General features: G+C 46.1%; 1 protein-coding gene across 1 annotated transcript in view; it reads right to left on the reverse strand.

Annotated features, from left to right (window-relative positions):
• Positions 1-3,983: 3,983 nt before the first annotated feature.
• Positions 3,984-13,081, reverse strand: part of LOC138527230 (uncharacterized) — a 95,293-nt gene continuing 86,195 nt past the window's right edge. The window contains exons 3-4 of the mRNA XM_069638346.1: positions 4,519-4,630; positions 3,984-4,016 (exon numbers count right to left, since the gene is read on the reverse strand). Coding sequence (XP_069494447.1) covers positions 3,984-4,016; positions 4,519-4,630 — 145 coding nt within the window. The remainder of the gene's footprint in view (positions 4,017-4,518; positions 4,631-13,081) is intronic.

The raw sequence follows: 13,081 nt of genomic DNA on the forward strand, positions 1-13,081 counted from the left end.
TCCCACCCAGGTGGAGTATGCATCCCCCCATTCCCACCCAGGTGGAGTATGCAGCCACCCACCTCACAACCCCAATGCACTGCCATGGCCCAGTCAGGCAACTCACCAAGCAGCCAGGCACGTCGTCCAGCATGTCGCTCCATGTAGCGTGGCAGCGTGGAGTTCCACAGTACCAAATAGTCATGAGTTGATCCTAGATATCGGGCACAGCAATGTGTGATGATCTTGCTGGCGTTGCATACCATCTGCACATTGATGGAGTGGTATTGCTTGTGGTTGCGATACACCACCTCCATGGCAGGCGGGACCACCAACTCCATGTGGGTGCAGTCAAGGGCACCTACACAATCTGGAAGCATGGAAGGCAACTTTTGTATCGAATATATCCTGGGGAGTCCCTGGTAGGGACATGTAGTCCCTTGTGTGCTTGAGGAGGCCATCCAGCACTTGGTTCAGTATCCGGGAAAATAAGGGTTGTGATATGCCATATATGTGCCCCACTGTATGCTGGTAGGTGCCTGTGTCAAGGAAGGGGAGAACAGACACTACCTTCAGTAGAGGGGGGATGTCAGTGCGTATTTCTATGAGGCTCATTATGTCGTTGTATATCAGGTCTACTATGGTGGTGATGGTGTCATGGTCAAGCCGGTACAGGGTGTCGATCTGCTCAGGTGTTAGGTTGAAGGGGTGGCTCTGATGCGAGGGATTGGGGGCTGTCGGCGTTGTAACGGTGGCTGCACTGGTGGAGCATGCTGGGCCTGTCTCACCCTCCTTCTCCTCCTGCGTCTCCTCTCTGGTGGCTTGTTGTTGTTGTTATTGTTGTTGTTGTTGAGGCATTGCAAGCAGGGCCTCCAGCTCGAGTAATGCTCCTACTATTGGTATCATCTTGGTGTGGGAGGGGGTGTGGTGTGTGGGTGTGCTCCTTTTGTACTGGCCCTGACTCCATTGCATCCACCTGTGCTGATTGTGTGCACCTGTGGCTCTTGGAAACACTGCTCAGGGTTCTTAACGTCTGGTCGGCGATGCCGGTATTTACTCCATGCCGGTAAGCACTTCTTCGGCCTTCAGCAGGCCGTTATTTGCATGTCTGCGACACTTGTGATCTTATCCTGTTTACGGCATGCCGCTAATGCCGGCATGGTGTGTCGCGTGCGCGCACCCTGACTGCTATTTACGGCATCGTACTTTATGGTGCCGTAAATAGCGGTCTGGTTGGTCAGAATTGCCCGTAGCAGTAAGCGATGCCGGTAATACTTTACCGGCATCGTTTTTCCCTTACCTCCATCCAACCTCGGAATGACCCCAATCAACTTGAAATGTCTTCTAAATTGTAGACAACTCACACCTTATTAGTGATGGCAGAGCCAGAGGACAGCAACATACATACAAACATTGTTTCAAGAATGGGAAAAAAGACGTTTCTACCTCACTGCAAATCAAGCCATTTAGTCAAACCCAAGAAACACAATGGACTCGGGTCCACGGCATATGCTCACCCTTTGACCCTCGGCTACTCATCCAGGGAATGCCACGCCACCACTATGCAATTTGCACCACAACTTGACTTTTCATCCCAACTGTGCCAGCCAATGGCAATCAAGAGTACTCTAGACCTCCACAACCAACGTGGACACTCCAACCCCTGGCATTGCATCCTAGCACCCAAGGGCACAGGTGCTCGCCTTTCTGGACACAAACACCCCAATGCTCTTCACAAAAAACAATTCGAAAGTCACGGCAGCGGTGGGCGCTATTAATCCTAACACCTGGTGGGCGCTATTAATCCTAGTACCGCAGCATAAAAGGATTAATGACACTGTCCAGTGATGAACGAATGCATGGCTTCAAGGATCCTTTTGGTGGGCCTGGCCAAGCACACCCAGTGGGCAACATACAGCATAAGACAGTAGTGGGTAACCCACCCTTACAGACAGTTTGACGGTGCGTCCTGTGAAGAATAAGGGTCCTGAGAAACCGTGGTTTCTTTTTAACAGTAATGTCATGTGCTCAGGTTTGCACCTGATTTTTCTCTCCCTCTTCCCCAAACGCCAACCCCCTGCGACCCCTCTCTCTACCTTTCCAATCATTCACGTATTGTGTCCTTGGAAAGAATAAAGCATTTTTTTTAAGGCCTAACAGGGGCCTGTAAAGAAGTAACATTACCCCTCCCCTGCCCCACCCAATGCACCACGCTATTTCAACACATCTATCTTGCTTTGGCCAGCATGAGAATGACAATGGGCCTGCTTGGCCGGAGTGCCAGCTATCACCCCACTGAACTTGACTGTGGGGTGTGCCTTCTGGTGACTTTAGCCGTTTTAATGCGCATGGAAAAAACTGCGGTACCTGCAATCATAGCGTGTGCTGCAAGGACGTGGCCACGGTTACATGTCCTTATAATGACACATTATATGCAGAATACACATATACCAAAAATGTTACGTTAAAACATAACACCTTTCACACCCCTAAAAACCCACCCCGTCCCTTTCCCTGCTAGATTTAACTCTTTAACCCCCACATACATTTTCGTTATGTTTTTCGTTATAGAAGTTTCGTTTTATGTGCATGCCTACATAAACTTTTCGCTATAAAGACTGTATACCAAGGCCAATCACATCCTATGCAATAATGCAACATCCGCAAGGCATGGGCTGCAAGTACACAAGCATCCACGTCCTACGCAATGGATAGGAACTGCGCATCCACGTCCTACGCAATGGACTGCGCATCCATGTCCTATGCAATGGATAGGAACTGCGCATCCACGTCCTATGCAATTGATAGGAACTGCGCATCCACGTCCTATGCAATGGATAGGAACTGCGCATCAACGTCCTATGCAATGGATAGGAACTGCGCATCCACGTCCTATGCAATGGATAGGAACTGTTTATCCATGACCTACGCAATGGATAGGAACTGCGCATCCACGTCCTATGCAATGGATAGGAACGGCGCATCCATGTCCTACGCAATGGATAGGAACTGCGCATCCACGTCCTACGCAATGGATAGGAACTGCGCATCCATGTCCTACGCAACGGATAGGAACTGCGCATCCACGTCCTACGCAATGGATAGGAACTGCGCATCCATGTCCTACGCAACGGATAGGAACTGCGCATCCACGTCCTACGCAATGGATAGGAACTGGGCATCCACGTCCTATGCAATGGATAGGAACTGCGCATCTATGTCCTACGCAATGGATAGGAACTGCGCATCCACGTCCTACGCAATGGATAGGAACTGTGCATCCACGTCCTATGCAATGGATAGGAACTGCGCATCCATGTCCTACGCAATGGATAGGAACTGCGCATCCACGTCCTATGCAATGGATAGGAACTGCGCATCCACGTCCTATGCAATGGATAGGAACTGCGCATCCATGTCCTACGCAATGGATAGGAACTGCGCATCCACGTCCTATGCAATGGATAGGAACTGTACATCCATGACCTACGCAATGGATAGGAACTGCGCATCCACGTCCTATGCAATGGATAGGAACTGCGCATCCATGTCCTACGCAACGGATAGGAACTGCGCATCCACGTCCTACGCAATGGATAGGAACTGCGCATCCATGTCCTACACAACGGATAGGAACTGCGCATCCACGTCCTACGCAATGGATAGGAACTGGGCATCCACGTCCTACGCAATGGATAGGAACTGCGCATCTATGTCCTACGCAATGGATAGGAACTGCGCATCCACGTCCTACGCAATGGATAGGAACTGCGCATCCACGTCCTATGCAATGGATAGGAACTGCGCATCCATGTCCTACGCAATGGATAGGAACTGCGCATCCACGTCCTATGCAATGGATAGGAACTGCGCATCCACGTCCTATGCAATGGATAGGAACTGCGCATCTACGTCCTACGCAATGGATAGGAACTGCGCATTCATGTCCTATGCAATGGATAGGAACTATTAGGGTAATAATTATGGTGGGGGGCAAATGGTGTCTATGGTGCTGGGGGGAACTCCCCTGCATATTTCTGTGGCCAAATTGCTTAAAAGAAAATAATAAATGAGATGGATTTGGATTCGACCAAAGCTCCTCGATGAAATCACAAAGAACCCTTCCCAGTGGTGCCCAGATTGCTTTGCAAAGCAACTGCCACCCTCTTTTAACAGCTTGCCCACTATGTAGCCACTCCAGAGGAGCTTCCAGCTGTACCTACGAAAGTAAGGCACGCTACAGAACATTTCAGTGCTACTGTGATGGCAACGAGCTCAGCAGAAAGAGAGAAGGAGTTCTGAACACTCACAAGGCATAGTAGGTTTGTCTCCCATTCCCTTATTCTCATTATTTGTTTGTACTATTATTGCAATTATCTATCCTTGCTGTAATTCATTGTCTTCCCCTGTCCCCACCCTGTGTGCCCTGTGGGCGCTTTGAAACAGTTTTGCTAATTGTATAAGCGCCTAATAAGTGACCAATAAATAAATAAAAAATAAAGAGAGAGATCCAGCCACCACCTTGCACTGCACACTCACCATCACACACTCCAGGAACTTCTCCTCGGCTTTCAAGCTCCACCTGCTGTGTAAGGAGTGATCCAGTGCCCCCAGGACCTTCTCATGGACACTGGAATGTTCCATCAATTTCCTGTTAAAAAGACAACACATTAACACTACTTTTCACATCAGTGTCGGGAAACAATGACCCCACACCACACATCTATGCAAAAAACACAGCCCACAATTGCAGTCTATTAGTTAACATGCCCGCGGTCGGCTTTAGTTCAGCCGCTTGGCTCCTTCCAGTTGCTTCTCTGACATTTTAATGTTTTACAAAGTCTCCTTGCCAAATCCCTGCTACATATGAACCCTGTGCATAGCAGTCACAGTAGAACCCTGTGACAATTTGGTATCTGTCGCTGCTCTTCTTTTTGCCGCTACGGCCTTTTCTTCCCGTGTGGTCAGCCCTTGTAGATAAGTGGGTGCCATTTTTACTCCCTAAAAATAGGCAAATGCTCCAAACAAGAAAGAACAGGATGCAAAAATACCTCAGACAAAAAAATACAGGGAACCTTTGGCATACAGTAGCCGGCCCCCTGCTGCCAGCCACACAGCTCCAAGGACATGTGTGGATCGTTTGTGGCAGCACAGCAGCACCGCTGGAAGGAGTTCTAATGTTACCAGGGCCTGGTCTGAAGGGCAGCTTATAAGAAAATGTAGCTTTTAATTTGCATGAATTACTTACTACCTGCATAGAAGCATGCAGTACACAATCATATCACTTTTTAGAGGTAAATCTCGTTTTCGCCACCTAAACATTCCACCAACGGGAATGAGAAGTTGTCACTAGTGGCCAGACCTTCCACATCTGCATCTTTGTCGCTGGAGTAGGTTGGTGACTCGTCTGACAACTGGGGCGGAAGCCACTATGCCTGCTGTTTGTGACAACTAAGGCAGGAGGCCCCCGCCTGAAACAAGCAGGCAAAAGGGAAAAAGCCTACAGGCATAACAAAACCTTTGATCCGGATGGCTCTTGCTGGCAAGTTGTTGTAATCCTGGAGGTCCACTGAATGCAGGAGTCAGAGGAAAGGGAAGCAGTGTGGCGAATAGTTTCCCACGGAATACTCCTTGTACAGTAATGGATGGATGAGCGGAGCGAACTCCAAGAGTATAGCAGTGCTTCACAGGGCGGCACGTAAGCAATAGGAAGTTGCAGTTTGTCAGCGAGACGAGTAAAGAAGGTAGCGCAGGCAGAGAAAGCAGCAAAACAAGGAGGTAAGTAGGGTACAAGTAGCGGACAGGAGCACAAGGCAAGTAAGGAAGGACGGAAAAAAGGAGAGAGAGCGAATATACTCGAAAGACACAGCGTCTTACCACAAAGTGGGTTACGGTTGCAACGCGCAGAGCAGGCACTGTGGAGTGAATGCAATGTGAACAGTCAGCGACCATCTTGGAATTGACTAGACCGGCAAATGGTGTCCAGTCAAATGGTCGACAGACAAATGGTCGACAGACAAATGGTCGACACAATTTGGTCGACAGGTCAAATGGTCGAATTTTTTTTTATCTATATATATATTTTTTAGGTTTTCGTTTGGGGAAAAAAGGGGTTTTTAGCAAAAAAAAGAGGGTTGGGGGGACCCGCCCTAAAAAAAAATATATGTGAAAAAACTAACAAATAAAAAATTCGACCATTTGACCTGTCGACCTTTTGGTGTCGAACATTTGTCCTGTCGACCATTTATTTTCGACCAAATGACCTAGAACCCCGGCAAATCACGTTCCGAAGAACGTGACGGAACGCTAATGACGCTGCAGGCTCCATCTATGCCACAGTCTCCAAGAGGGGCGACTGCTGACAGAAGTGCTTTTTTACTCCTATAAAAATCAAATTTCTCCCAACTTCAAAAAATAGGGAATACATTACTCCCACTTCAAAATATTATCTGTATCCCTGCAGTTCCTCAAAGTTAGTTTTCGTTCTCTGGTCAATGCTTGTAGCTAAAGGTGCAGTTCCAAAGGTGGGAAAAGCCAAAAGAACTTGTTTATAAATGAAGTCACAAAAGAAACAACCAAGTCCCACAGGTAAGAGGGCGTTTCATAGGATAGATTTCCTGATAATGAGTGCAGCCTCCTCCATTGGTCAGTGTTTTTTTTTAAATAGGAATTTCAGCACCCAAAATACTATTTCCAAAAGTGGCACTAGCCTCTGCTTCCATCATGTTTGCATGCAATCATTTATGGTTACATATGTTTAGGCAAATTCAGTAAAGCATCATGAATAAAACGTACAAATCCAAACCTACGTCAAATTCCCATCTCCAATGGACACCAGCTAAAACCGAAAGATATTAAGGGAGACGAGGGTGGTGGATTAGAAGTAAAAAGGTTTTTGTGCATGTATTGAAACACCAAATCCACTCACAGCCTGTGTGTAAATCTTACATGGAAACCATGCTATTCCTTGGTAGCTAAAGATGAAAGTTCAGAGCTCCGCATTTCATCCCTCTTTAAAGACACACTAAATTGATCTTGAGCAGGGAGTTCATTTGTCGGTGAGATGCTCCTCCATGGCGACTGGCCGAGTGCAGGCTGGGAATACCCCTACTGCCGAAGCATGGACAGGAAGTTGGATATTGTTCAGTACTAAGAAAAGGCGTACACCGGACAGGAGATCAAGAAATAAAAGCTAGTCACTTTAATATTCCTTTGGACTGTGTGACAAATCGTGGGATGAGGTCACTTCTCCCAGAGTGGGGGGCGGGGGGCGAGGGCGTTCCTTGTGAGGCTAGGGAGGTGAGCCCACTACGCAATAATCCCCCTAGGGGTGCAGTAAGCGGGACCTCACAGGGAGAGTTTCCCCCCTCAGGGACAGGGACTCCCGTTCCATAGAGGAAGTCCCTAAAGCCCCTCTCTCTAACACCCCGACAAGACCACCAAGTCAGGCCACAGTGAGTTTCTGTCACACGGAATTCAAGTTTCCTCTTGAAAAACAACCCATGACCAATACTAAGAAGAGGAATGGTGAAAGAGTAATAATGATTACTCCACAATACTATGATGAAGAGTAAACTGAAGATGCAGAACATTCATCATACAGAGATGAGGGAGTACAACCCTCCACTAGGGAGGATCCAGCATCCTGTAATTAAAATCGCAGAAGGACTCCTCTTAGCGTCTGGCAAGGTGCAAGGGAGCGTCAAGCCAGTCAAAACGTGGCTGGACTGCAAGACCACACAAGCCTCCGTCAAGACGAAGGAAAAAGGGGCTGATGGCCAAAGACTTTGTAGGAGAACGAGGCTGACAAGCATAGGAGAAGGAAACCCTACAAAGAAAAAGCAGGCAAGAGTGGTGGCATGACCCTGGAGTGGTGGACTAGTGGGTCCAACAACTGCATCGAGACTGTTGAAGCCTTGAATCCCCAGAGCTGCAGAAAGAAGCAGAACGCTTACGGAACAAGCGAGCAAGCCATCTGGACCTCGTGTGAAATCTGCCTCCTGAGAACAGGCCAGCTGACGCCAACCCTTGTGAAACAAGGAAGCAGGGACAGCAGGAGACCTGAAAAGGATCACGGCAACCAACAGTGCTGCCATCATAATCGTTGTAGTACTTAACCCAAATGTAAGAAGAGTAACAAATACTCTGGGAATCAGCCTACTCGTCCCAGTAGTCAGAAAGAAGTTAAGAAGAGTAGCAAATGCTCTGAGACTCAGCCTACTCATCCCAGTAGTCAGAAAGAAGTTATGAAGAGCATCGAATACTCAGGGACTCAGTCTACTCATCCCAGAGAGTGGCTTGAGACTAAGAAAGGCCCAAAAGAAAGAAGAAAGTGGGTGTGAATAAGAGCCATATCATACTCATTATCTAATACACAAAGAGTTGAAGAAACAGAGTAACATTAAGAGTACGGACAATACGAAGAGAGATCCAGTCTCCCAGTTAGAATTAGAAAGAGCAGGACTTTCAGAGACACTGAAGTATTCTGCTCAGCATTCCCAGACTACACAAGGCTGAAGAGGAAAGACCACACTGGAACACAATCAGGGGGGAGAGAGACTCGGAAAAGCCCCCGACAGGAACTACATCCGTTAAAGATATTCGGACATAAATTATGCTTCGAGTTTATCCTGCCACTGGCTTGGGCTACTTATGATCATCATGGTTTTGGTGCAGGGATGCATATCTAAAATGCAGCCCCTGTGCCACAGAGAGTTGGCTGTCACTTCAAATGGGCAACTAAGACCCCTGAACATGCTCTGTGCCTCTGGTAGAACAGGTGCTGCAAATCAGGATGCTGATGCATAGGTGGACATAGATGTACGCTATGCTTTTATGTATTTTGGGGGCAGGAAATTTGTTGAACTTAGATGTGCGCCTAGAGGACTCTCTCGCACAGAGGACCTGATCAAACAGTGGCGTAAATAACAAAGCTCCATCCAAGCCTCAAGGTACATATAAACGCATACATTTGGTGGACATCTGCCGCAGGCATGGCTACCCACATGCACGGATCAGAATGCAGTGACGGCCTATGACAAATCCGATCTAGCTGGCCATATAACGTTTTCGCCACCTTATTTTATTTATTTATTCATTTTCATTTGTGTTATGCAACACATGCTCATGGGCCTCAGGGAGCACATAAAACATAGACAAGACAACAGAAGCAGCAGGAACGTCAGGGGGTGGAGATGGTTTGTGAAAATGAGTCAACATGGTTTAAGGTTGAACGGGTGGGTCTTAGTCATTCTTTTGAACTCTTTTAGAGTGTTTGCTATTCTCAGTCACAGGGGGAAACAATTCCAGACTGCGGGAGCCTGGACACCGAAGCTGGTGTGGGCTAACCTTGAGGCGGTCTGTGAGATGTTTGGGTGCCTCGTTATTCACACCTTTGTAAGAAAGGGTTAAGAGCTTGTGTGTAATTCAGTGGTTTATAGGGAGCCAATGAAGGTCCCTCCTGGCGTTGGTTATATGGTCTCGTGGCGAGAGACCGTGAATGGCGCAAACAGCCCCATTTTGAGTAACCTGGAGTGCTTTGATGTTGGCCAAGAAGCAGACTGTTGCAGTAGTCCAAACAAGAGTTCACCAAAGCCGTGGCCAGCAGCGACATGCTGCCAAAGGAAACATATGGACAAATGTGGTTGAGCAGTTTGTTGATGTACCCAGAGGGGACCTGAATATGTGAGACCTGTGGTCTCATCGTCAACTCAGCGTCAAGAAGGACACCCAGCATCTTCACGCTTTTGGCCACTATAATTCTGCTGCCGGCAGTGGTGAAACTCTCCTATTTAGAGGCATGTTTTTTCAGTCTTGGCAACAATCAGGCGCTCCGTCTTGTCTGCATTGAGGGCAAGCGAGTTAGCTACCATCCACACCTGGATTGCCTCATAGATAGAGTTAATGGCAAGGGAATCCTGTCTGTAAATGCCTGAGTGCTCAAGGACGACCTGGGTGTCATCAGCGTAGCTGGTATATTGCACACCCAGGTCGTCCAGGAATCTGAGGAGAGGCTTGATGTAAAAATTGAATAGGGAGGAAGGGATACATGACCCCTGTGGGACACCACAGGTTATGTCAGCTGGAGAAGAGCTGGCATCATCAGTTGCTACTCTAGTATTCCGGGGTCCCAGAAAGGATGAAATATACTGCCCTGCCACGCTAGAGCATGCAGCCTTGCCCTTTAATCTGGTCACCAGCAAAGAGTGGTCGACCAGATAAAAGGCTGCTGAGAGATCCAGAAGCATAAGAAGAGCTGGCTGACCTCTGTCTACAATGCTGGTAAGGTTGGACTTGAGGTAGGGACTTGCCATGCTTGACTCTGAAGCCCCACTGCTGTGGGCGAAGGATATTATTGCATTCAATAAATTCCTCGAGCTGGATGTATGCCACACGGTTCATGATCTTTAGCAAGAAAGGCACATTTGTTATTGGTCGGTAGTTTTTGGAAATCAACGGGTCTAGGTTGTTCTTTTTCAGTAAGGGCGTAATCCACGCTTCCTTGAGTAATAGCGGGACACTACCATCGCTAAATGAGAGATTAACCAATTTATTAACCGATGGGTGTAATACATCAAGACAGCATTTAAAGATACTAGAATGTCAGCTATCGCCAAGACATGAGGTAGATTTCATGTCTGATATTATCTTTCAGATTTTGGCTTTAGTGGATTGTTTGAATTCAAATTTGGTGGAAACCTTCTTGTCTTCCAGCTCCCCCACCTTCTTGTCTTGAGGGGTGGGGGAGCCGGAAGAGAGATGGTGAGAATGCCCTGTATTAGCCTCAACACCAGATTAAGCCTCAACACATCTGCCATCAGAATACAGCGATGACTAATGATAAAATCCTGTCGATCTAGACACAGAAAGAGTCTCTTTCACTCTTGCACTCTCCTGATCTCCCTCAGCACCCATCCACATGCCTGGTCTCTTGGGTTGCTTACCAGAGGCTGGCCAGCCAACCTAATTCCTTATCTTGGCCAAATGAACACACACATTATGAGCCTTTTCTAAGAACTGAGTCATTCTCCTGGGCTTTCGTTGTTTGGAACTGTTTGAAACCTGTTCGGGAGAAAGGAGTCAACCCCCTGGACTTTTGTTGTTTTCTCATAGTGTTGTGGATATAATAGCATAGAGCTAGATGGAAGACAGACCATTTGTTTGTGGACTTCCCTCAAAGACGAAGAGGCCCCTAGTTAGTTGGTAAAATAGGGAACCCCATAGATTAGGGCTAATTCCGCATTTCTTCACTGATTATTTAAATAAAATACCCTGAACCAAAAAGAACACGTCTGTCTCCTTCTTCTGATCTACTACAACTGGTTGATGTTGGTGAATCCAAAATGTTCTTTATCTGGCAGATTCAGAAAGAAGTAAGTCTGAATTACCCTTGACTTAAACCTAGGAAGGGCTATTTGGTTCATTAAAAGACTAATATGAGTACCTCTAATAGGAGTAAGCCACACTTAATCATAGTAACTTCTTTCTGAACCATCCTCTAAATGTTTAATAGAAATCTTCAGTGATAGGTATATTGCCTAAGTAATGCTGTAAAAACTGGAGAAAGGCATTAGAGTTTTAAGCAAGTCTGAATAGAGCGTAGACGGACATAATATGTTGCACCCATTTGTAGGTTATTTCCAAACAGCAGATATGCCAAGTTGAATATGGAACGTGCTCCTTCCAGCTAAAAAGCTCAGGAATGTGCGATACCACCAGTGGTCAAAGTGAGCGGGAACGGTCGGGAGCGGATTTCCCCTATTTTTATTTTTTACCTTTAACAGTTCCACTACTTTTTGCAACCATTTTCACCATTCCAGAACTGATCTTTGTGAAATTTAGGCACACTTCTCCACTTTCCCACCGAATAGCTGTTACAGCTAACCTGAAATCTGTTCCAACTCAATTGGCTGTCAACCAATATGGCTGCAACCGCCATAACAGTTCCACTACTATTTTTGGTACACTTCTACCCCTTATACCACTTAACCCAAAAGAGTATCAGCCAGTTGCAGTGAGATCATTTACTGATTACTGATCTGCCAAAGAGTTGCGGCAATGCTTGCAACAGGGAGTTAAGCATGAAAAAAGCTTGCTTGACTGGACGGTTTATGGAATCTAACATGTTTTGGTACTGTGAAAAGTAGATAGATACATGAACTCACATGATATGGCATTGTAAAATCAGGGCATTTACGAATGAGGTGGTAGAAATACTATATTTTCTCTTAGACCGTGATATCAAAGCTTACGTTTCTTTAATTATCTTACGTGGAATGCCGCTAATTTAACTAACCTCACTCGCTCACAAAAACAAGAGAATTTGTTAGCTATCACCTGCGCTCTGCAGGAGGTTATGCAGCAGTAGGCATCCCATGCACGACCTCAGCATAACAAGTAACAATTGATTAAATCTTGCAAATCTGGAGAATGGCTCGTTGTGGGTGGAAAGGAACACAGGTGGATTTGATGAGCTTTGGTCAAAATGTGTAGCTTCACACTCTGACAAAGAGCATACAATTAGATTTATTAGATTGATATCGGAGACATATAATAGTTTTTTGTACATGTTATGGTTTTTATAATTCAGTAATTATTATTTGTTAATAGTGTTTGTTTCCAAAGAAATGCAGCACTCTGAACAACCTATTAAAGTAGCCTCCTTCATTCCACACTTGAACTTTGCCTTATTTTTTGTCACTTTCCCCTGCTCAGTAGTGTTGTTCAAATCATTCTATTCACATTGTTATTATGTGTTTTAGTATTTTATCTTTAATCTAGCCTTGGATAATTTTCTTTGTCACTTTATTTTCAAAATCTGGTGTAGTAATCATGTATTTCTGCCATCTCTTTTCCTAACAGAAACCAAAAAAAACACAATTGATTAATAAAATTACACAAAAAAAACACCTGAATCAGGGGTGTATCTTAGCTTCAGCCCTCTTTCATTTTTTCATTAATAATGTCAAAACGGTGTATGCTGATGTAAGAGCTGATCCTCCAAAAATGAACGGGACTGATATCAAACCTCTGTGGTACACGGACGATTTGGTGTTGGTCTCCAAGACGCCCATTGGACTTCAGAATTTGTTAAATGCATTGT

The sequence above is a fragment of the Ambystoma mexicanum genome, chromosome 14 (assembly GCF_040938575.1).
Source record: "Ambystoma mexicanum isolate Mex_15411 chromosome 14, UKY_AmexF1_1, whole genome shotgun sequence".
Lineage (NCBI taxonomy): Eukaryota > Metazoa > Chordata > Amphibia > Caudata > Ambystomatidae > Ambystoma > Ambystoma mexicanum.